Source organism: Hydra viridissima, unplaced genomic scaffold, assembly GCF_058129835.1.
Source record: "Hydra viridissima isolate aposymbiotic clone 2 unplaced genomic scaffold, HvirCarnegie_v1 scaffold_4, whole genome shotgun sequence".
NCBI classification, from domain to species: domain Eukaryota; kingdom Metazoa; phylum Cnidaria; class Hydrozoa; order Anthoathecata; family Hydridae; genus Hydra; species Hydra viridissima.
Window position 1 is genome coordinate 9,294,147 of NW_028324303.1, and position 24,417 is coordinate 9,318,563.

Here is a 24,417-nt window from a genome sequence, read left to right on the forward strand (position 1 = left end):
CTTCTTTTAAATTTTGCTCTTGTGTCCAGATCAAACAAACTTTATATGAATTGATCGTCCTCAGGAAAAATAGATTCCATTTTTGTCGAGTCAGTTAGGTTAAAACTCATCCTTGATGCTATCTTCGTTTTTAACCTCGGATTTTATCTTATTGAGCATCTTTTCGTTGCTTTGGATGATCGGCTTAAACAGCTTTCCCACATCCGTCTGAAAATCAGCATCTAAAATTTTGTTATTGATGCTGTTCTGATAAATCCTCTTTCTTCTGTCATTAATTTCTCTCACAATTTCATCTCTTTTGTTCGGGTCTTGTATTTTAAAAAAAAGACATGGTTTTTAAAATACGCTAGAAATTATTTTTCCTCCGTCAAGGCTTTAAACTTTTGAAGATCATCAAGAAACAATTGAAACTCTGAATCGCTTATTTTTCCGTCCATCAACGCTTTCATGTTTTGATAAATCCTATTTCTTCTCTCCAACACCTCTTTCGCAATTTCATTCCTTTTGCTAGGGTCTTGTATTTTAATAAAAGTCATTGTTTTTTAAACACGCTAGAAATTTTTTAGATCCTGATTACATCGCCGTGGAAAAAATCTTTAAATTTTTTTAAACAAATTGTTGAACGCTTGAATGGCGTCTACTCGAACTTTTTGGATCAGTGTCTCTTTAGTCAATTCATCCATTCCGTTTTTGGTTTTGGATCGTATTTCCTCCGTCAACGCTTTAAATTTTTGAAGCTCGCCAAGAATCAATTGAAACTCTGAATCGCTTATTTTTCCGTCCATCAACGCTTTGGAAATGTGCTCGCTGATCGTGTTCAATTTTGACTCGGCCAACACTTTTATCTTTTCGTGCTTTTCCGCTTTCAACGCCATCTTTTTGTTCACTTGACCTCCGACAATTGATAAAAAACCCATTCCAATAGCCACGCTTTTCCATGGTGCAATCAAAAGAAATTCACGTGGCAAAGACTCTCTCCCTTTTTAATCACGACGTCCTTGTCGTTTCTGTTATAAATTTCCATGACGACGTTATCTACCAATTCTGAAAAAAGGAGAAAGTGACTGAAGTAATTCAGCTTTAAATTTAGATCATGTCTCAAATTCACCAAAGCTATCCCGCTGTCCACTTTAATTCCAAACATAAAAACAATCGTTTGCTTTGAAGAACGAATCAGCTTAATGTCTCTTTGAGCAAATATTTCGCATTTGGAACGCACCTTTCTAGGAGGATGAGCTAAATTCTCGTTAAAATAAACTGTGCCTTTCAACTTCTTCCAATCATAATAAACGATTCTTCTCATCTTTTTAACAGTGAAGGAAACTTTTTCTTCTTTCTCCGTCTTCTTTTTTAATTTCAAGGAGAGCATAACTTTATGCGTAATAAAACACTTGCCCTAGAAGAAGGTAAAAGCTTCCGGGTTGTCCGACTTGTGCGTCACCTGAGTTGAGCGTGACGACGAGCCTTCTGCCGGCTGTGACGCTAGGCATAGAATCTGCCTCTCCAAAATTTCTGTAAAAGGAAATGGTGGTGGTGGATCCGATGGAAGCATTGGATTGGTACAGCAGTCCCGTTGATGTGTTGTTGAACGAGGTTAAGTTTGATCCGTTCCACGAAGACAAGTAAAAATCTTCCTATCCAGACGAGGAGAAGATGCATGTGCTGTCACCGTCGTAACCAGGAAAGTAGGTTTAATTGCTGGTGTTGTATGGAGTCCAAGGAGTGAGAACGGTGCCGTTTCCGGGAGGTAAATTTCCGTCGTACATTCTGACTCTGGATTCCCACCAGTTTCCAGAAGAACCAATGATGTGCATCTTGATGTATTTGAGAAAGACTCCGTTTCCTTTTCCGTTGGTGTTCATCAAAACATATTCGCTTCCATACGTCGTGTTTAAATATCGGAACGTCCTGCAGTAAAGTTTGAAAAGAGGAATGGTGGCAGGAATAGAAGCAAGAGTGGAAATGAACGGTTGAATCCAATACGTGATGGCTGTGGCATTTTTGTTCACCAGTTGAATGGAGACGTCGTTTCTAAAAGGCATGTCCAACGTCAAGTATCCTCCCAACGAAGTGGTGTTGAAAACGTTGCATCCTTGCAAAGAGTTGATGTAATACGGTCCTCCCAATGGTGAAAAAAGCAAATCGGTGGCAAGTCCTGTTTGATCCACTCCAATTCCTTCCGTTGTTTCTGAATAATTTCCAACGTTAATTTCTCCGTCTGTAAAGATTCGAATAAAAACTTGACCAGGAACTTTTGTGTCAGAGGCGCTGTATAAAGCCAGCCACAGCCTTCTTAACACTCCAGATTTTCCGGAAATCGAAAACACAGAAGAAGTGGTTAACGCCGCCACCGTCTGAGACTTAAAACCCAAACTGGTGAAACTAGACCCTGGAACGACACTTCGCGAGGTTAGAATTATTTTGTTCTAGCTCCATGTTTTTCCGAACTGAGAAAATCAAGTTCAAAGTTTTAAAAGGACCTGTAGACCACTTAAACATAAAAGACGTAAACAAATTAGATTCATATTAATTTCCCATACTTGCTACCACAGTTTAAAAGTAAATACTTCAAAAGATATAATGTGCAGGTATCTGAATTACCACACCCTGATTTGGAGATAGAACAATATAATACACACTTATTTTATAAAATACAATATTATTTTGTTCTAGCTCCATTTTTGATAAAAAAATATAATACAAATTAGTATTTTGTATATATATTGTAGCAAGGTAAAGAACTGTTTGGCATATCTCTGTTTTATTGGAATAAAATCTTACTTTAACTAGTGAAAAAACTTTATAAATGCACTATTTATAAAGTTTAATTATCTAAAGTATGTACCAAGATTTTTACAAAAAAATAAAACTTTGGTTGAAATAAGTTCCAAGAACATATGATCCAAAATATATTTCACAGCAAAATGAATTTCAAAGTTTAAACTCAGCAAGGTAAGTACATCTGGTTAATTCATTAAAAACAACAATTTTAATAAGAAGCCCATTTAACACCATAACATAAACATAAAACATAAATATTTTGACATTAAAATAAGTTATTTTAAAATACTATTATAAAATGTTATGTCTACAGCAGGCATATACTTGAACATATTTTGAAGGTCCTTAGCTTTATCATTAGAAATTTGAGCACACTGGTTTAAGGCAGAAGCCATTGGTACAACTGCAAGAGGTCTTGCCACAGCTAATGAAGATCGTGGATTGTTAGGAAGACGCTTAATTCATACTTCTGAACAAACATCAGTAAATGACTTTCTGTAGTATATATGATCTGAAAACTCTGCCCTGTAAACCAGATGCTTTATTTGGGTAAAGGGAACAAGGCTATAATTAAAATAGCCTGCAATAGCTGAAAAATGCTTAAAATCCAATCTTTTCATTTGGGAGACAGAAAAAGGATTTCTCTTTCGAATATTAGCAATTGCTCTGATTAAACCAAGTGGAGTAAATATTTCAAGAGGAGCTAGTGCTCTGTCAATTTGACTATGTATATTGTCAACCTCTTGTATACTAGAACGCCCTGATTCACAGAACTTTAGCTCTATTACCCTGATTTTTGGATAATGTATCAAAAACTCACGTAAGGCAATGGACATGTGACTATTTCTATTTTGAGGCACGCAGGAATCAAACCATGGTATGAGTTTATTAACATCTGGGTGGTCAGCAATTATCTTCTCTAGCAAGCATGTTACACTACTTGCAAGGTCATTTCCTGCACGACCTGAAATGCCTTCATGCCAAAGCATACAATAACCTTTTTTATTTAGGGAGCAATGCCCAGTTAAATTATAAGCTGAGAGTTTACGTTTGTAAAAAAATGCTCCTATGTTTGATTTTGGTAAACTTATTACATTTTCAAGGTCAATGCATACTACAGCTACATTTTTATTCTTAAGTTTGCGGTCTTTTTCACGTTCTGCTCGATTTTCATTCTTCAACATTACATGTTTGGAAAATTTTTGGGTTTGCTCCTCAGTAGGATTTACTACATTATGGTATTCATAACATGTATCACATAAATCAGTTTTTGGCTTTTGAAATTCGATGCTAAAGTCATGCTCAAATATGAATCTATACATATGCTTCTTAACAGGGGCAATATTCTTTTCTTCGCAATAGGTAGAGTAAAGTTCATACATTTTATTAAGATTTAAAAAAGCTTCAAAATATTCTTTTTTTGTTCTTTTACGACAGTAGTGTGATGGTACACGTGGAAATTCATTGATATGATCTTTAACACTTTGTTTTGATCTTTGATCAACAACCTTTTTGGTGTGTTTCCCCCATTTTGAAAAGCCTGGGCTTCCAGTAGCATCATTCTTATTTTCATGATGATAATAAACTCTTCTACTACTTATATTTAAAGTAGTGAGGTAAAATTCTTTACAAACTTGAGTTTGCAAATCACCAACAAAAAAGCTATAATAAAATGAATATGCTTTTCGCGAATTTTCATTGATGGTTCAATGACGTTTCTTCTGGAGTTGTTCAGTAGTTCTACTGTAGAAATGCTTTTTTTGGGTGTCATCCATAGACCAAAAATCAGAAAATATATGTGTTCGTTCTTCATCACTGATATGTTGTCTACATTGAAATTTACAAGAATTTAAACAGTCTTTCCTTGTGGTAACAGACTTGCATGGAACATTTTCTCCTTTTCTATTTTTATAAGCTTGACCAGATTGTCTCAACTGCTTTCTCACATTCTGTATCCAAGTTATAGGTGCTGACTTTCGTTTCCTAGTTTGGCCTCCATGTGGGGGCAGACGATTAGCTGATGCTATTACAAGTGTACCATTAGGATATCCAAGAAGAGTCAGATCAGTTTCTAAAAAAAATATATATATATACATAATAGTAAACAAATAACAATAATACCCAAACCATGAACAATATATGTAAGAAAGTTCAAATGTAATAACTATGATCTATGAAAAAAAAAACATTATATATATATATATTTACATATTTTACCTTCAACGTTTTGTTGCAATTTTTCAACAAAAAAATCTACCTCGGCTGCCATTTTGATTTTAACGACTTTCAAATATAAAACAGATAAAACGGAGATAGCACATTATAATTTTAATTTATAAACTGCATTAAGGAGGTAGAACAAAATGCAATGTCAGGTATATTAAGAAATAATTTATTTTTTACTGATTTGGTAGTAAAAAATAAATATTTTAACTATAAAAAGAAAAAAAATTTATCTAACTCAAATTTTTTGATTTGTGGAGATAGAACAAAATAATTCTAACCTCGCGACTTGTCAAACTCGATTTTTGCAACAACAAGTTGACGTAACTTTTCGTCGCTCCATCTTGCGCGTTTGATGGATCAAGCACATCGATCAATTTATGCGAATTCAAATCCAAGTCCGCGGTGCCCACATTAGTACCACCTGTAGCGTGCGTGTCCACGTAGTTTTTCGTGGCTGAATCTGAGGATGAAGTGGGTTCTGCCAAATTGGTCAATTTGTGTGACGTCATATTGATGTCCGTGTAAAAGATATTGTTGTATGCCACTTTAGTGTCCACATACCCTTTTGTCGCTGCGTCTTTTAAAGCGGTTGGATCTGTTAGATTAATAATTTTGTGGGAATTTAAATCCAAGCTTCCCGTGATCGTGCTCGATCCGTCCACTTTAACATTCATGCTCGAGCTGACGTCCACGTAATTTTTGGTGGCAGCGTCGTGAAGACTGGTCGGCTCGTTCAAATTGATTGCTTTGTGAAAATTTAAATCCAAGTCCGCTGTGCCAATCACCGTGCCAGTTCCTCCTCCAGACGAATGCGTGTCCACGCAATTTTTTGTGGCGGCATCTTGCGAAGTGGTCGGTTCTGCCAGGTTAATGATTTTGTGAGAGTTGAAATCCAAATCTGCAATGATGGTGCTGTTTCCATCTGTCCTGACATACAGATCGCTTGAAAGAGAGGTTGAATAAGGGTTGTATAAATAACAACCCAATTCTGATCTACCAAACTTGTCAATCATTTTTTATATGCCTCAGATTTTTTTTTTTTTTTCCACAAGGTATTAATGACGTCCAGAAAGTCGTTTCCGTCATCCAATTTTTTCAAGACGTAAAGACACAAGTGACCGCAGTAAGAGGTATTACCAAACTGAACCCTATCGCTGTTATAATAAACGGGGCTTTTTAAATAGTGAACCAGTTCGACAAGAGGAGGTTGACCGTAAGAATCAAAACTGCATTTCTTATCACCCTCTTTAAACCAACACACCCAATGAAAACCGCCTGTGCCTGAGTCTCCCGTATTCACAATGCCACATTCTTTTCTTCTCGGTTTTTTCGGCAATGTGTCTCTTTCAAAAACACCTCGAAGGTTTCTTATTTTCAGCTTTTTAACATCCTCCATCAATTGAAAGTTGGTCAAAGCCTCGTTTCGCAATTTTATTCCTTCGACGTTGATCATTTTTAAATTCGTGTGAAATTTAAAAAGGATCTAAAAATTTCACAAGTGATTTTACATTTCCTCATCAGATTCAGACTCTCCCAAATCATAACCCTTTGCGTTCACATCGGCTCCGTTTTGCCACAAATATTCTACCACTTTAAGATGACCGTTTTGAGATGCATAGTGAAGAGGCGTCCAGTTTTTTTCATCTTTCGCGTTGACATCGGCTCCGTTTTGCACCAATAATTTGGCCACTTCAATGTGACCGTTTTGAGATGCATAGTGAAGAGGCGTCATTTCTTTTTCATCTTTCGCATTGACATCGACTCAGTATACAAGTTCCATCTTTTTTTATATGAAAAGAAAATTCTTTATACCATTTTATTTTTTCACATTTCTTCGTCAGATTCATCCAAATCCAAATCGCTCATAATGCTTTGAACAGAAGGAGCATTTTTAGTGATGAACACTTCTGGAAGCTTGACTTGAATGGACTCGATCTGAGAGCTAATAAAAACACCTTCAAATCTCAAAGACGCAATAGCAAAACACCTTTGACGAACATAACCCAATGGATCTGCTTTTACTATCTTTCTGTTCTCCTTTTTGCAAAACAATGAAGTGATGCTTTTTTCTTTTGTATACAACTTTCCGAAAAAAATGGGGGACGCGTTGGGATTTTCAGATTTGTTTTTAAAAATGGATAAATACCATTTATCATTACATCTGTCATTATTATTTTCGTTCTTCCTCCTTTTTTCAACAAGGCTGTCTTAAGGATGACTTGCTCGCGAAGAAATTTTGATATTTTTTCAGTCACCTCTATAAACTTTTCTTCTTCTGCTGTAATGCCCTTTTTATCGTCAAAAGCAACAAAAGACATGGAATATCCCGTCAGCTCTTTCGTTTCCACACTGCGATTTTCAAACACATCCAAAGAAAACAAAACGGGGGTTCTTAAAATAAAAGGACCTTTTCCACTTGCATACTCGTAATACAGCGGAATCTTTTGGTACTGAATGGGCTTTGTGGCTGCGTAAATCTCACCAGCCAATAGTTTGCTCTCGTCAAAATTTTCAATCGTCACAAAATTCATCTTTTTTAATGGGAAAGAAATTTTTTTTAGATCTTTTTTGGATCCGTGGAAATTCTTCGAATTTTTAGATCATTTCAAAATTCTGCTCCTTGACTTGCTCCTTGACTTGCTCCTTGACTTTATTTATTTTTCTTCGAGCATATTCGAACATATCCTTCAACACCATGCCGCTTTTTTCAAAACGAATCCCTCCAAACTTTATTCTCAACTTAAATTCATCCTTTCGACGAATAATGGTGAAATCCAAATCATTTTCAAAGCTGTAAATCTTGTAATGGTACTTTTCTTCATAAGGCGAGTAATAATACGACTCCTCGTAATCTTCCGTCTTAAGGTACTCATTTATAAAGGGCTCAAACAAAATCATCATCTTGCTCATTTTTTAATGGACCTGAAAATTTTTTTCAGTGAGGAAATGACCAATGTCGCTCGAAAGCAAACTGATTAATTCTTTATCGTCCACCCACGAATTAAACGAGTCTGGGTACCCCAACCATTTGACCAATGATCTGCTCTTGGTTTTGCGAACGATTTTTTCTATTCTGAATATGTTCTGATGCGTCTTTTGCATCTCCTGCTCGTAAAAAGTGCCTTGAATTTCTTCACCGTTAGCATCAGCGATTTTATACGTAGGAGGATCCGTATACTGAACTCTTGACACGGTAAAAACCTCTTCAGTCCATCTTGGTGTATATCCCTTTTCAAAATGAGACTTCTTTTTTGTGATCCTCACTTTGTCGCCTATTAAAAATTTTGGATCTTTTCTTTCTCTCTGTTTACCATTTAGATTCATCCAGACCTTATTTTTATTCTTTTCATCGCTGGCTTCAACTGGAGTCATTTTGATGGAAGAGTGTCTTGTGCAGTTGTAATTTTTCACCATCTTATCTAATACGTCAATGTATTTATTGGTGTTGTTGGCTGAAAAATATTTAAACATTCTCTCTTTCATCGTTCTGTTCCATCGCTCGACAACACAACTTTTTCAGTAGAATACAATTGAACACCCAACGCTTTCACGTGCTTGTTGTAAAACTCTTTTCCTTTATCCACCCACAATTTGACGCATTTTCTTTCTTCGAAGATTTTTTTCAACGATTCAGCCACTTCAAGACCCGTTTTGCTTTTTAACGGAACGATCCATCCATACTTTGAAAACACGTCGATCACCATGAGCAAATATTTTACTCCGTTGTTAAATTTTGAAAACGATTGCATGTCAACCAAATCTGCAGCCCATATCTCATCAATGTCGTTCACAATCACCCTTCTTCTTTTAAAATGGCGAATGACCGGTTCATGAAGCTCCTCTGCAAGCTGATCCGTCCATTTCAGAGGCTTTTTTTTTTTAGAGACACCCAATCCAAATTTAGTTTTGGCTTTGATAATGGGTTTGATAATATTTCTTTCGTTTATTTCTCTTTGAGTTGGGTTTGGAATGGAGTCCAGTTCTTCAAGCATCATCTGATCTGCTAATTTCCTGAAGGCTGGGTCTTTGGAATGCATATAAGCCAAATCGTGGTGGTATGCTGCATTGTCCGGTCGGTCCACTGGTTTGCTCCAAGGTTGATACATTCCGGTTGGTGTGAACCTTTTATCGCTTTATTTGCTCCTGCAAAATTCATTCCTGGAAGGTACATTTCTCCTGGAAATTTTGCCCACGGAAGCTTAATATTACTCGTTAATTTATTCAACGAATCCACCAAATCACCTCCTTTTGTTGTCGAAGAAACAAACTTGCATTTGGTCGTTCCGCAAGAGTTGCAAGTCCCTTTCAACATATATCTGTCGTTTTTTGTCATCTCGTTTCTCAAATGAATGGTTTCAGTTTCTCTTTTGCATTTAACGCAGTACATTTTAAATACAACAAAAACATTTTTTTTACCAATACAAAATGGAAGTCATTGATTTGTCATGGAATATCGGAAAAACCAAATGATACAACAACAAGCTTTTGCCAAGAAGCATTCGAGGAATCATCGTCGGAAAGTCCGGTTGCGGAAAAACAACCTTGCTTCTCAATTTACTGCTTAGACCTGGATGGCTGGATTATAACCACTTGCAGGTCTTTGGCAAATCCCTTTTCCAACCCGAATACAAAATACTCAAAAAAGCCTTTGAGAAGAAACTACCAAAAGAACTCATTCTCCAATTATTCAACATTCAAAACAAAATTAAAAAGTTAAACTCCAGTCCTGAAGCCGTCATTGAAAAAACCTCTGAAAATTTGGAAGGAGAAATAGACATGGAGTGTCAATTTTTCGAAAATGAAGAAGACGTGCCTGAACCTAATTCCTTAGACTCGACCAAAAACAATTTGATGATCTTTGACGACTTGCAACTCCCCAGACAAAACACGTGCGAAAGATATTACATCCTAGGAAGACATTCCAATGTCGACTGCTTTTACCTCGCTCAAAATTATTTTAAGCTCCCCAGACAAACCATCCGAGAAAATGCCAACTTTATTTGTCTCTTTCCTCAAGACGATAAAAATATTAACCACATTTATCAAGATCACGTTTCGAGCGACATGAAAAAAGAAGAATTTAAAAAGTTTTGCAAATACTGCTGGTCTCAACCCCACGGATTTGCCGTCATTAATTGATCCTCCAAAAAAGACCATGGAAAATACAGAAGCGGGTTTGACGATTTTTATTTTCCAAACGTATAAAAAAACATGTCTGGATTTTATTTGCTAGCAAAATCGAAAAAAGATACACCCACCGTATCAAACAGCTCCATCAAAACATACTTTGAAAGACCCATCGAGCTGGATTTAAACAAACAGTACGAAATGGCGCTTGTGGGGCTCGAAACCTATCGAAGCTACCCCAACGTCACCTCTAAAAATAACGTTTTTAGATACAGCCCAAACGCTGGCTCAAACAGCTACACCATTTACATTCAAGAAGGATCATACGAAATCAACCAGCTCAACGAATACCTTCAAAATGAAATGCAAAAACAAACAGGAAGCTTGTACAGAGTAGACGGAGTCACAATTACAGCAAACGAGTCTTCGTTAAAAGCCGTATTAGTCTTTGGAAAGCCTACAGCAACGACAAAATACTGGGTCAATTTTAACGTGAATAACAGCATAGGTTCGCTCCTCGGATTCGACAAAAATGAATACACCTACGTTGAAAAAAGAGAAGACCCTGTTGACCCTAATAAAGTCACAAGCGTCATCGACACTTACGAGTCTAAAAACATCATAAGAATTGAAGAAACTGCAGTGATCCGAGTAACCAACGACATTATCGGCTCGTCTTATTTAGATGGAAAAGAGACAAACGACATTTACTCCTTTTACCCACAAGTTGTACCCGGAGAAAAAATTGTTGAAAAACCTTTTCAATGGATTTACCTTCCCATCGTAGTCAGCAAAAGTTCAAGAATGGAAACGCAAATTGTTGACCAAGATAATCACTTGATCGAATTTAGAGGAGAAGACATCATCGTCAGATACCACATCAGAGAAGCAATTTCCTCAACTCTATCCGATCTTTTCTCCGGAAGCGCTTTCAGTCGGTTTTTTTTCCTATTAAAAATGTATCAAGAGATCAAATTAAACATTTCGAAAGGACAAGCTGACAAAATTAAAAAAGCCATTGAAAACGAAACTGAAGTCAGCATAAAACTCACTCATCAAGACTTGAACGGTGAACATGTTCTCGCTGTCACTAAAACCCAATTAAACAAAATTAAAAAAGCCTACAACAATGGAAAAGGAGTCACGCTCACACTCAGCAAAAAACAACTCATGCACAACGCAAAAGTAGAAGGAGGATTCATCGGTGCTCTACTCCCTTTTCTCGGCACGATCGTAAGCACTCTAGCCACAAAAGTCGTTCCTGCTCTTGCCACTGGTCTGCTTTCAGGTGTTGGAGCTTCTGCCGGTTCTGCCATGGTCGACAAAATCGCTGGACGCGGCATAGTTTACTTGAGCAAAAACGGAAAAGGAATAAAATTAACCGCAGCTGGCTCTGGATTATACCTAAGTCCTTGGTCTAAAAATACTCAAGGCGATGGACTCTTCATTAAAACTGGAAAAGGCTACGAGCGTGTTAGTTCTGGTTCTGGTTTACTGCTCGGACCCAATTCACCCTTCTCAAGCATCCCCTTTTTAGGAGCCATTCTCTAATGATCTAAAAAATTTTTATTTGACAAGAATAAAATATCAGAGAAAATACACTTTTATCATCTCCATTTCTCCTGTAGACGAAATCATCAACGTCTCTCCCACAAACACATCCAACACGCTAGAAAAAGAAACTATTTTTGAAACTTGATACAGCTGATCAGACTTACGCACCAAATCAAATTTCTTCTCATCCTCAGTTTCTTCTCCAAACTTAAAACTCTCAGAAAAAACACCGCTTGTCTCCATTGAAAATATCAACACCCCTTTCTCTAAAACCACTCTAAATTCCGAAGTCGGCTTTATCATCTTACACATATCGCTAAACCTAGAAGCCAAATTCTTCTCTTTGACCGAAAAGAATAGCGCTCACTCAAATTCACGTTTTGAACGCTTTCCGTCGTCACCTTAATATTATACGAAAACTGGTCTAAAGATCTCACGGCGATTTCCAAACTTCCCGCATTTAAAATCGACTAAGTCAACTCGCTACCACTTTTCACTGTTTTAAACACCTTATTCACATAACTCTCAACACCCACATGCAACGGTTCCTCAAAATCAAACACATACTCATAAAACCGATCTGCAAAAAGATCCACTTCAAACATTAAATTTATCGTTGTTTTTGTTTTCACACTTATTCCTTCATTACTTATTCTCAAACACACCATCCTCATGTTATTGAACAAAAGATCAAACAACGCTTTCATTTCACCTGCATGCTTTTGCTAAAAACATTTTTTAAAAAAGAAAATAATTTTAAATCATTGCGCGTGGAAAGAAATATTTTTAAAAACAAAAAAAGAAATATTTTACGGTAAGAAATTTTTTTTGAATAAAAAGGAACAACATTAACCCTAACAAGAATTTTAAAATGGCGCCATGTTGGAAAAAACATCCAACCCTCCCATATATAAGGGTATCAATGCGCTAGAACCCGCATTCTACAGTAGTTCGGACGATAGTTGGTGCAATCAACCGTAGATCTATTTTTTTGGACTGGAATAGTTTGGGCCAGCTTGAAGACAGGAAATATTCCTTTGCAAAATGAATTATTTAAGATGATACTTAGTGGTTTGCATAGAACTTTTGACACCAGTTTAAGAAGTTTTGTTGGAAGGCTGTTGGGTCCAACACTCTTACCTTCTATGATAGTGAAATTTATGTAGTCGAGGGTTTCCTCTTCAGTTATTGGTTGCACATAAAAAGAGTTGCTATTAGGATTGGTGAGATACTTTTTAAAGTTGAATTTAGAATTTGGAATTCCATTGGATATTTTTGAAGCAGTAGTTGTAAAGAATTTGTTAAAATGATTAGAGATAGCTTTAGGATTAGTTTTGCATTTGTTGTTGATTAGTATGCTTGTTGGGGAGTAACTTTTATTTGGCTTTACATTTATCAACTCTTTTATACCTTTCCAGATGTTTTTTAAATTATTGATATTGTGACTAAAAAAAATTGTGCAATATTCCTTTTTACTAAACTTTATAAGATTGCTTATACTATTACGATATTGTTTAAACTTTATAAAAAGTAAATTTTCCTTTCTATAGTCTTTTGGTTTTAAATATTTTTTATCCAGTTTATTTTTAATTGTTATTGACTTGAGAATGCCTTTCGTTAACCAAGGTTTATTATCACTAGTTACCTGATCTTTTGTCAATATATAATAAAAAAAGAGGTCTGTGGAGAGCAGGCACCAATAAATTGACCATTAACAATAATAACAATAGTTAAATTACAAATACCACATTTAACAACACCCACTTACAATAATCAAATAATATAAATATCACTTTCAACATGCTTCTTGATAATTAATTTTTTACTTTCACTTTTAACACACTCCCCCCTGTTGACTTGTCAACAATATTTGTCTTTTAATTGTCTTAGACATTGTCCATCAAGAGCTGCCAGTTGGACGTTTATTAATTGATCTGAGCGCCGCATCATTCTGCCCAATCTCGGTTTCATCTGCATAGACATTTTTTTTCAATTTATTTTTATATTTGCTATCTTCTTCAATATCGATCTCCAGAGGAACTTATTTTCGGACAGATCGGAAACATATCTTGGATGTTCCTTTATTTGATGTAACCTTTAATTTAGCTCCACGAATTGCTTTGTCTTTTCCTTTAATAACTTCCACAACTCTTGCCATTCTCCACTGACTTCTGGGTGTCATATCTTTGTCATTAATTAACATAAAATCATTTACTTTTAGTACCTTTTCTTGCTTATTATCATTAAACTTATTATATATGTTGTTGTTTTAATTCATTCAGATAAACATTACTGAAACGCTTTTGATAATCATTAGTTAAGTTACTTAAGTAGATAGCACGTTTCTTAATATCAACCGTATCAAAAAATGGTCTACTATTAATTACAGATTCAATATCGCATAAAACTGTTTGCTGTTCTTCATAAGTAACGAGGGATTTTCCCATAACCTTTAACAGTGGTATCTTAACTGATCGTACCAATCTTTCATAAAATCCTCCCCACCAAGGGAAAGCAGGTAGGATGATTTTTTGAATAATCTTATTATTTAAACAAAGCTTCTTTACTTCAATCAATTTTAATGTTTTAAAATTGTCACAAGTAATGCTATCAGGTATGCCCCTGCGTGCAATAAAGCGTTTGAGTGCTCGGAGGAAAGCAGGGATCTTCATGTCAGGAGTTAATTCCTGATGAGCAGCACGACTAGACGCCAAGGTCAAAATCAAAACGTAAACCTTAGATACAGCATCAGTTTTTAAATAACTTTTTACATATAAGGGTCCAGCAATATCTACACCAACAGCTTGAAACGAAAACATAGAAACATTTACACGATAATCGGGTAAGTCAGGAGTTGGGGAAGGCAGAATTGTTCTTCCATTAATCTTCTTGCAAATAACACACTTACGCATAACATTCTTGACAGTTTTCTTCCTTTAATAATCCAACACCTTGCTCTAACTTGACTTAATGTCATTTCAATGCCATGATGCATGACACATTCATGGGCTTCACGAATAATTAACACCGTAAAATAGCTATGTATTCCATCGCGTAAAATAATCGGATATTTTTCATTATAACTTAGTATCGAATTTCCAAATCGTCCTTTTAATCGCAGTATATTTTGTTCGTCAGTGAACAACTTCAGGGATGAACTTCGCTTCTTGTAGTTATCTTGATTTTGTAAATAAAACTGTTCAACTAATAACCATAAATTAAATGCTTTATCATATTCATCAAGTGTTAACATGTTTTCTTTAATTATTCGATTGTTCTTCTTAATTGTTTTTATCAAATTACTTCCAAACCTATTTACATATCCCGTTACCATTATAAGTCTGTGCAATGTGCTATACTGTTTAATGTCTATCAGAACACCAATATTACCACTACTCGCAGCCTCAACCATATTTACTCTACTCTCATTTATCCTATCTACACCCTCGACTCAATCCGAACTTCATCCACATTCAAACTATTCTCTCCATCAAACAATCCTACTTCAACCTCCTCCTCACATAAAAATTTAGGTCCAGATAACCAACTATCACTCAATAGCTTAAAACAAAACATACGAGTTGGAATATCTGCTGGATTCTCCAACCCTGCTACATGCCTCCATTTCTTCCTCTCAACCTCTTTCCTAGTCACAACTACACGATTTTCCACCAAAGGTTTCCAAGTTTTCTCCTTCCCTTTAATCCAATGCAAAGCCACTTCAGAATCTGTCCAACAACTAACATTACTAATAATTACTCGATTTTCTATTACTAGTTTCACTTCTAAATTACTCAACAGCAAACAACCCAATAGTTCTAATTTTAGGAACAGACAACTCTTTTAATGGCGCTACCTTTGTTTTGGCTGCCAAAAATAATACTCTCACAGCAACACTTGTCTTAACTCTAAGATAAACAATTGCACAATATATTTCTCTTAAGCTATCACAAAATCCATGTAACTCTGCCGAAACTATTCTCTCCTCAACTTTAACAAACGTAAAGAGTTACTCTTAAAACACTTAACTCCTCAACATTTCTCAACAATTCTTTCCACTTAAAATCTATCTCTCCACTCACACTCGTATCCTACTCCTTTTTATCTCTACACAAAGTTTGAAAAATTGTTTTTAGTTTGGCTGTTATAGGCGAAACAATGCCTAATGGATCGTAAATTGATGCCGAAATTTTCAAGATATTCCTTTTTGTTGTTTTAATTTCCCGTGACATTTTTATAAAGTCATTAAATTGGAAAATAAACTCTTTTATACTCATGATCACTTTTACCCAATTCTGTTCCTAAGTAAGTATCAAGATTGTTTATTGAATTTTTTATTTCTTTATTTCTTATCATTTTCTCATTAAAATGAAAATAGTTTTGTAATTCTTGGCTGTTTGTTTTCTATTTCCTTAAATTGAAAACACCTTCAGACATAATTGTTTTAGACTTTTTATAAAATTCTTTACCCTTTGTTACACTTTCCGTTCCAGATGTGACATCATCAACGTATAAATCTTCAACGAATCTTTTTACAAACTTTCCATTAGATTTTTCATACTTTTTAATGTGATGTCTTATTGTTCCATTTAATAAAAAAGAGCAACTGGTCAGTCCAAATACTACTCTTAACAACCTATAAACAATCAATTCTGAGTCCTGTTTTGCGTCAACATTTTTATACCAGAGAAATCTTAAATAATCTTTATACTCACTAGAAATTTCTATATTTAAGAAAGCTTGTTTAATGTCTGCTAATATGGCAATATATCTAATCAGAATCGCAGAAGTGCATCAAATATTTTGAATAATAGATTTGGCCCTGAATAAAGACAATCGTTCAAGGACAATCGATTGTTAGAACAGGAAGCATCAAATACTGCTCTTATCTTAGTAGTTTCCTTATCTTTTCTTACGACTGGTCTGTGTGCTAGGTAGTGTGTTTTTCCTGGTTCCTTAGCGATTTTATTGTCAGGTACTCTTTCAATAATTTTATTCGTTTCTTATTCTTTGAAAATAGCGTCATAATTACTTAACAAATTCTTATCACTCAATTGCTTTTTTAACCTATTTAGTCTAATCTCATAAATTTTATAGTTATCTGGTAAACAATCGTGATCTAGTTTACAAGGAAGCTTAGTTACGTATCTCTTACCGTTATGCATAATATCATTTTCGAACCTATGTATCACACACTCAACAGTGGATTCCTTTTTCTCCATACTCCAAAATTTTTGTAAATCACTTCTTAGTTCATCAATCTCACTGCGCACATCTTCCACACTCCCTATTAAATTAGCATCAATGCGTAAATTTATGATTACTTTCTTATTTACATTATTTACAAAAGGCAGTGAGCCACTTAACACCTATCCTAGAACAGAGAAAGAAGCAACAGGACAGCCCTCAACCCTATTAGAGGGGTTGAGGGCTGTCCTGTCATAAATTTATGGATAAATCACACCCTACCAATAAGTCATTAGGAAAATCTTTGGAACCATCATCATAATCAGCTAGAATTAATTTTGAAATATGCGGGTAATTTTTACACGCTCGAGATATCTCTTGCCTCTGCAAAGGACTAAAAATAACTGGCACACACAGAGCCTCAACATACACATACAAATTAGCATTTCTATGTTTTACCTTAAGTTGAACAACATCGAGCTTTTTAACGCTGGAATTATTAAATTGACCAAATGTTTTTATCATTATAGCTTCTTGCCTTATAGTTTTTGATTTCAATCTTTCACATATATCTTTGGTGATGTAAGACCTCTGACTACCGCTATCAAATAATATTCTGAATACTCCACACTCGCTCTCTGAATTAAAAAACTTAGCCTTTGCTGTCTGTAGCAAAATGCTATCAGACACACCTACAAGAGTTGCACTAGTCTGGGTTTGCTTCTTATTGCAAATAGAGATGTGGTGTCAGTGTCGAATTAAGACTTTTCGGGGCCCAGGGCTATTTAAAAGTAGGAGGCCCCGTTCCACTAACAACGACAAAAATGAGTAAAACAAAGACTTTCTTGAAACGCTATCACTGATATTTATTTATATACAATTTTTATATTTATTTTATTGAATTAAGTTGAGTGATTTTTTTTTGCTTTTCTTCCCCGCAAACTTTGCAATCACATCGCTGAAATAACTTTGACTCAATAGTTAATCTTGCTATATTACTTAAACGACTATGGACAATTTAAAACATGCAGAGGAATCAATGTGTTTTGAGATTTATCAATGTGTCTCAGATTTATCTTTTTTATGCGAAAAAAAACCCGGAGGCTGCAACTTTAATAATGTTACAAATTGTTCTATTTCAAATATGAAACTATCTTCTAAATCATTTGAGTACACTTCTACAATTTATTTCGCGCTAACTTGCAATTCCATGGTACTAATAGTTAAGAGCTTCGATAGAAATCCAAATAACTTATTTACGTGGTTGTAACCACAAGTTTGTCAATAATGACAAAAAATGTATTCACTCGAAATTTGTCGGATACGCTTAAAGAATCAACTTGGTTTTCTCCGTTGCTCAATTTTTTAACTACCTTTCTTTTGTTCTTATCCGAATAGTCTTTTTTAACAAACGAGCTAAGTTTTTTTGATTCATTCTCAAATCTCGTAGAGTCGTTTCGTAAGTTTTTTACAAAGTCAATTAGCGAAAGTAACATACTGCTTGCTGTATGCAAATCTAATTCAACTTTTTGAAGAAATTTGTTAACTGCATTAAACCTCTTAAGTATGTGATGCCAAAGTACAGCCATGAATGCAAATTCTAGCTTAGTGATCTTATTTAATTAACACAAAGCTTCATGACGAGTATCAGATTTTTCTTCTGTATCCTCAGCTATATGACATAGCGCTGCATAAACCCCATCAAAATTTTCTACTAAACTTTTTGAAGCATCTGACCTACATGACCATCGTGTATCTGATAGGCGCTTGAGTGTAGCATGATTTCCTTTCAATAAATCCCATCTATGTGTTGAAGCTACAAAAAATAAATACAAACTCTGGAGAACGCCAAAATAGTTGATAGAATTTATGCACTCACTGACACTGCACTGCCCAACTAAATTTAAAGAATGTCCTGCGTAGAGGACATAAAAAGCTAACTCACTCCGCTCTTTTAAACGTGCTTGTAATCCAGAATATTTACCAGACATATTGCTTGCATTATCGTAATTCCCAGCCCCCGACAATTGGTTATATCAATATCATATCTTTCCAGTAGATCTAAAATGTCAGTAATCAAAGATTTACCGTCGTGGCTTTTAACTTGTAGAAAACAAAAAAATCGCTCATACACGTGGCCATTTAGATAATAACGAAATATCACAGAAAGTTGATCCACGCGAGAAATATCATGAGTCGAATCTACGATAATTCCCCAGTATTTTGCTTTTTTTTATTTCGGTAATAATGTGCGTTAAAACCTTTTGAGACATAATATCAATTAGCTCTTCACAAATAGTTTTAGACAAATAATTTACATTACCTTTGCCTTTATTTGCAAAAGTGTCAATGTGTTGCTTTAAAACTGGATCAAATTGAGTCAACAGTCCTAACATGTCTAAGTAATTTCCGTTATTTGACAATCCTATAACTTCATTATGGCCTCGAAAGGCTAAACCTCTTCCGGATAAAAAACAAATAACCGCTACTATTCTATTTAAGATTGCAGACCAATAAGTAAATTCCCTTTTAATCTGGCTTACTATATATTCATCGACATGAGTATTTTGTTTTATGAATTCTATCCACTTAATCATACATTGAATATGTTCCTAGCTGTTTTCGTGGCCGAAAATAGTTTGTTTAGCTTTTTTCAAATTGCAAAAGCCACTTTTGACAAATACGTTGTCGTAATCGGTTGAAAACAACTTGCAAACATAACAAAATACAGATCCAGTGGATTCAGAAAACATTAACCATTTTCGGTCACACTTGTCGCCATTATTCATCACTTTTTGAAAATATTTAACCGAATAATATCTGTACTGGTTTTTGAACATCCGTTTCGAAGATTCGAAATTAGAGTCTTTATTTTGAAAAAAAGCATACCCCTTGTTTAAATACTTCATATAATCCTTTTCCTTTAATTGTGATGGCCATAAAGCAGAGTCTTCGCGTAGAGTGGTATCTAGGAAAAAAAATCATGATAAATAAGCCTAATAAAAAAATAATAAGTGACAATTTATAGAATAAAAATATTAACTGCGTAAAAAGTAAATTGTTTGTTTAGCAGATGTTAGAGGTGTCATTAAAGATAGTAAAAGCTCATTACTATGCATTCTAGATTCAACACTTTCAACTTCTTGAATTTCATTTGAAGGACCTTGGCAGGCTACCTCATTTTCCGTGTTATTGTTTTCATCTTTTCTTTCATTATTTTATTATTATCTACAGTTTGTGGAAATTGCATATTAGTTTGGTTTGATGAAAAAATATTTGTCATTTTCGGAAGTTTAGCTACCATTTCCTCTCTCTCTTTCTTCAATCTTATTTTAGAAGCTCCACTTTCATACTTTCTTAGCATTTTAATTATAACTGTATAACCTGAAAAGTGTTAAACTGTTCTTTTTTTCTCTTTCACGAATTTAGCGCTTCAGCTATTAAATGCATTCACACAAGAACTCTTTTGTGCGGAAGTACAAAAGAATTGTAGAATTGCAATCGTTAATGCATTTTCAATACGAAGTGTCTTCGTAGAGCGCAATTCGCTCTACGTAGCCATAAGCTGCTCAGAGCGCAATTATTTTATTATAACAGTGCAATTTATATTTCACAATAAAGCTGGTTAGATAGGCGACTAGGTTAAGGGTTAGGGTTAGGGTTAGGGATAGGGATGGGGATAGGGTTAACATCAATAGCATTTTTAAAAAAAAAAAAAATTTAGCGCATGCGTACAAAGTATTGCGCTCCGATTAGCATATGGCTGCATAGAGCGCATTGCGCTCTAAGTAGCAACGGCCTTTTCAATAACTATATAATTATTCAAGTCATTAATAATTTTCCGAAGGGAATTGTTTTTGTAGCAATTTGTACAAATGTTACATTCAATTATTGCTATAAGGCGCTGTTACCAATCTAGTAATTTTTTTGTAGAAGTAGTTGCGCTCCTTCGTTGTCAAAGAATGGAAAAAATATATAATGCAGCGTTTTTGTTGACAGTTATTTTTGTGCTTTTGTTTTCAGACAATTTAGTAAATATAACTTTGGCTCTTTTAAGTTAATAAAAGATTTAATTTTCAGAGTTAATAAAAAATTATTTATTTTGAATCGGGGCCCCTAAAATTGTGGGGCCCGGGGCTATAGCCCCCCTAGCCCCCTTGATCCGCCACTGTGTGGTGTTTTCCATTCAATTGAAAACATGAATAGTTAGAATGACAAAATTTTGATATGTGACCTAATTTTAAACAGATGAAACATTGCTTTTTTAGAATTTCAATTCTTTAATCTAAATTCGTTACTTTTAAACAGTGAGAAGTCTTATGGTTTTCTGAACAATATACACATTGTAAAATTCTTTGTTCTGGTGCTCTTCTATTTTGTGTATGAAAACCTGATGTTGTAAAGTTATTTTTGTTTCTATAATTATGAGAAGAATTTTGTTGTGCATTTTTTGTTTAAAGAATCGTATTTCAAATTTTTATGTTCATTTTTATCATAATTTGGTTTTAAAAGATATTTAGCACAACACTCTTTAGCTTGTAATTCTTCATTGTAATATTGTAAAAGTTTATCTAAAGTCCACAACTCTCCGGAAAATATTCTAGAAATTAAAATTAAAAGTTTATTAGGCAGTTTCTCCTTAAGGATAGGAATTAACAAATAGCCGTAAGTTGTTGTTTCTATTTTTAAAGATCTAAGATTACGTACGCAGCTCACTATATCATTATAAAGTTTTCTTAATTCTTCTAGATCATTTAAATCTTTATTTTTCTTTATTTTTAACAAATAATCCATATGTGCTGAAACTAAAACTTGTGTATTCCCGTATCTGTTAGTCAAGTTTTCAGTTGCCTCTTTATAATTTTCTGAACTAAGTGAAAGTCCTGAAATAGTAGCCAATGCTTGGCCAGACAAATATTTTTTTTAAATAGTTAAATCAATCTATATCATTTAAACCTTCATGCCTATGAATTTATAAATTAAATTGATCCCAAAAACCCTGCCAATCTAAAGGATTCCCATTAAAAACTGGCAATTCTAACTTAGGTAAAATACACTTTGATTTATTTAAACTTTTAACAGAATCTTTATCTGATTCATTTATTTTTATACTTTTTAATTTTAGTGGCACTCCAGCCATCAACTCATGATAACACTAAACTACTTTCGCACTCTCCAAAACGTCATTTTCAATTTCCTCTTGATCTAAATTATTTAATATTTCCTCATCAATATTGTTTAATCTCTCATAACTCTCGCTTAAATTATTTTTTAAACCTATTAATTTTCTATAGTTTAACTCCTCACTCTCTAATTCCTCTCTTATTTCGCTCAACAAATTTCCAAAACTTACTCAAAACACTCTCCTTCTCGCTACTTCCTTACTCGCTACATTCCTTACTCCTACTCCACTTACTTCAATGTTCATCAACTCAAACTTTACTTAACTCTTGATAACCTTCTTTCTTTAATCATTTATTTCAGTAACTCTTCATAGTTTTTCGTCGGGCGCCATGTAAAATCTCGAGGATTAAAAAGCTGAACGTTTGGAGAGACAATACATTTTTTAACTAGTATAAATGCAAGAGTGTCTATGCTAGGGTTGTTCGCCGTTAACAAAAACTTACGAAAATTTCGCATTTTTATCTTCCGTTAGTTGCGTTAGGCCCCGTTATATTCTATAATTAAATATATTATAATAGTTAGTGTTTTAGTTACCTAGTTAATTATACGTATTTGATTCATAAAAGGTAATAAAATATTTATAATTAGCCGCGTTTCGTAAGTGTTTTTCTGTTAAGAACCGTATCGTAAGTTGCGGTGCGAAAGAGTTTCGTTTCGAAAGAAATTTGGTTTTTTATCATTATTTCAAAAAATAAAACCTTAAAGTGTTCATATGTTGCAATACTGAAAATAAAATTTTATTATAAACATTTTGGTATATAAAAAATTTATTTTTTACAATTATATCCGTTTGGCGAACAAAAATTTATTATAGACTTCAAAACGTCGTTTAGCGAAAGAGCTCGTTCCGCAAGTGCGAGTTCCGTAAGCGCTACTTTCGTACGTTGCAAAATAGTTTTATTTCGCAATTCAACTTGCGAAAGGCGACATTTCGTAAGTGGCGTTTGCGAAATGAAAATCGACGGTTTTTTTGTTTGGTAAAATTCGGTACGAAAAAAAAAAATCCTGATTCTCAATATTCTTCCGCAAGAATTTTATTTTTCCGGATTTGTACGAAATATTTCGGTTAACAACTCTGGTCTATGGTGCTCCACCAACATAATAAATAACAAAAAAGAGGTCTGTGGAGTGCACGCACCAATAAATTGACCATTAACAATAATAACAATAATTAAGTTACAAATACCACATTTAACAACACCCACATACAATAATTTGGTAATAAATATCACTTTCAACATGCTTCTTAATAATTAATTATTTACTGTTCCTTTTAACAGAAATATTAGAGAAAGGAAGAAATGTTTTTGTACAGATTAGGCAGTACCAGCTATTTAAAATTTTGATTTTTTCATATGTCAGTTTGTCAACTCGATTTCATTTTATGTGTATCCACTTGTCACATGTCATTTATAACTAAAAGTATAACAAAAAGTCGATAATTTAGAAAGAGATTTTTTTTTTTATGAAGGCCATTTTTTGTTTGTTTAAATTGTTTTTTTGAAAGATCTTTGCGCTAATTCAATGCAATAGAAAGATTGCGTTGCACAACAATTTACCGCACAACAAATCAAACGAATGTTGCACGATTGTTGTACGATATTTCTACAACTATTGGAAACCAAGCTTAAAAGAGATGAACGTGCAACCTACTGTTTTTTTTTTACGAACCATGCTCGTTGCGCATTGTTACAAATCTTTTGTTTTAAACAATAGAAATTAAATTATATTCAAGTCTGTCGGATTCGTCGAAAGTTTTTGGTCTCGTCTAACCAGTCACATCAACTTCCTTTTAGTTAATCAAGAAATTAAGCTTAATTTTATATAGCTAGATATTCTTAATATTTTAAGAAACAACGTTGATGATAATATAAAAATTGAGATATTTACTTCACTACTTTAGTACATGTATAACTTGAGATATGATAAGTAATACAAAATATCAACTAGTTTTATAGCTACCTAGAGCAAGTAGTAGGAAAATGCCGATTCTGGGACATTGATACCTTTCCCATACTTAAGGAAGCTACTATAGAGATTTTAATTCATGTCAATGATGCTAAATAGCCGTTTTAGATTGATGCAAATTATAGGTCATCAATGAGAGTTTATTTCTTATTTTGATGATTTTGACGCATTGATGTCCATTTTCGTCTTATTTTAAGAAAAACTTTCTAATTTTGCAAAAATTAGAAAGTGGGTGTAAAAGTCCATCCAAGTTTTTGAAAAAGGTGAGAGCAAATTTCATCATGCATCTTTTTTTTATCAATCGCTTTTAGAAAAGAAAAATTTTCAATTTTACATGGATGATTTCTGTTTCTTAAAAGTTGAAACAAAATATACTGCGCGCTAATGAAG

At 34.2% G+C, this 24,417-nt stretch overlaps 2 protein-coding genes and 2 pseudogenes across 4 annotated transcripts; 1 reads left to right on the plus strand and 3 right to left on the minus strand.

Moving 5' to 3' along the window:
- Nucleotides 1–2,987: 2,987 nt before the first annotated feature.
- LOC145195824 (uncharacterized) lies at nt 2,988–5,342 on the minus strand (annotated as a pseudogene). Its single transcript, XR_016451420.1, has 3 exons — nt 5,286–5,342; nt 4,999–5,064; nt 2,988–4,852 (listed from the first exon to the last, which is right to left on the minus strand). The product of XR_016451420.1 is annotated as an uncharacterized LOC145195824 (transcript).
- A 1,777-nt stretch (nt 5,343–7,119) lies between these two features.
- On the plus strand, nt 7,120–23,723 carry LOC149889759 (uncharacterized). 2 transcript variants are annotated; one of them, XM_090083816.1, is made up of 2 exons: nt 7,120–12,502; nt 14,078–15,430. In XM_090083816.1, the coding sequence occupies exon 1, from the start codon at nt 10,219–10,221 to the stop codon at nt 11,683–11,685; it is 1,467 nt and encodes a 488-aa protein (XP_089939942.1). In that variant the 5' UTR covers nt 7,120–10,218; the 3' UTR covers nt 11,686–12,502; nt 14,078–15,430. The 2 variants fall into 2 exon arrangements, 1 of the variants encoding a protein (XP_089939942.1); XR_016451421.1 differs by lacking the exon at nt 14,078–15,430 and adding an exon at nt 23,567–23,723 and having other exon boundaries at nt 12,439–12,502.
- Nucleotides 8,487–12,335, minus strand: LOC149889760 (uncharacterized). The gene is made up of 2 exons (XM_090083821.1): nt 11,187–12,335; nt 8,487–11,082 (listed from the first exon to the last, which is right to left on the minus strand). Exon 2 carries the CDS (start codon nt 9,111–9,113, stop codon nt 8,487–8,489), a length of 627 nt encoding a protein of 208 aa, XP_089939947.1. The 5' UTR covers nt 9,114–11,082; nt 11,187–12,335.
- LOC145190871 (uncharacterized) lies at nt 19,065–20,239 on the minus strand (annotated as a pseudogene).
- Nucleotides 23,724–24,417: the final 694 nt, after the last annotated feature.

Coding starts and splice junctions, on each gene's coding strand:
- LOC149889759 (XM_090083816.1), top strand. CDS start 10,219: ATGTCTGGATTTTATTTGCTAGCAAAATCGAAAAAAGATACACCCACC.
- LOC149889760 (XM_090083821.1), bottom strand. CDS start 9,113: ATGTATCAACCTTGGAGCAAACCAGTGGACCGACCGGACAATGCAGCA.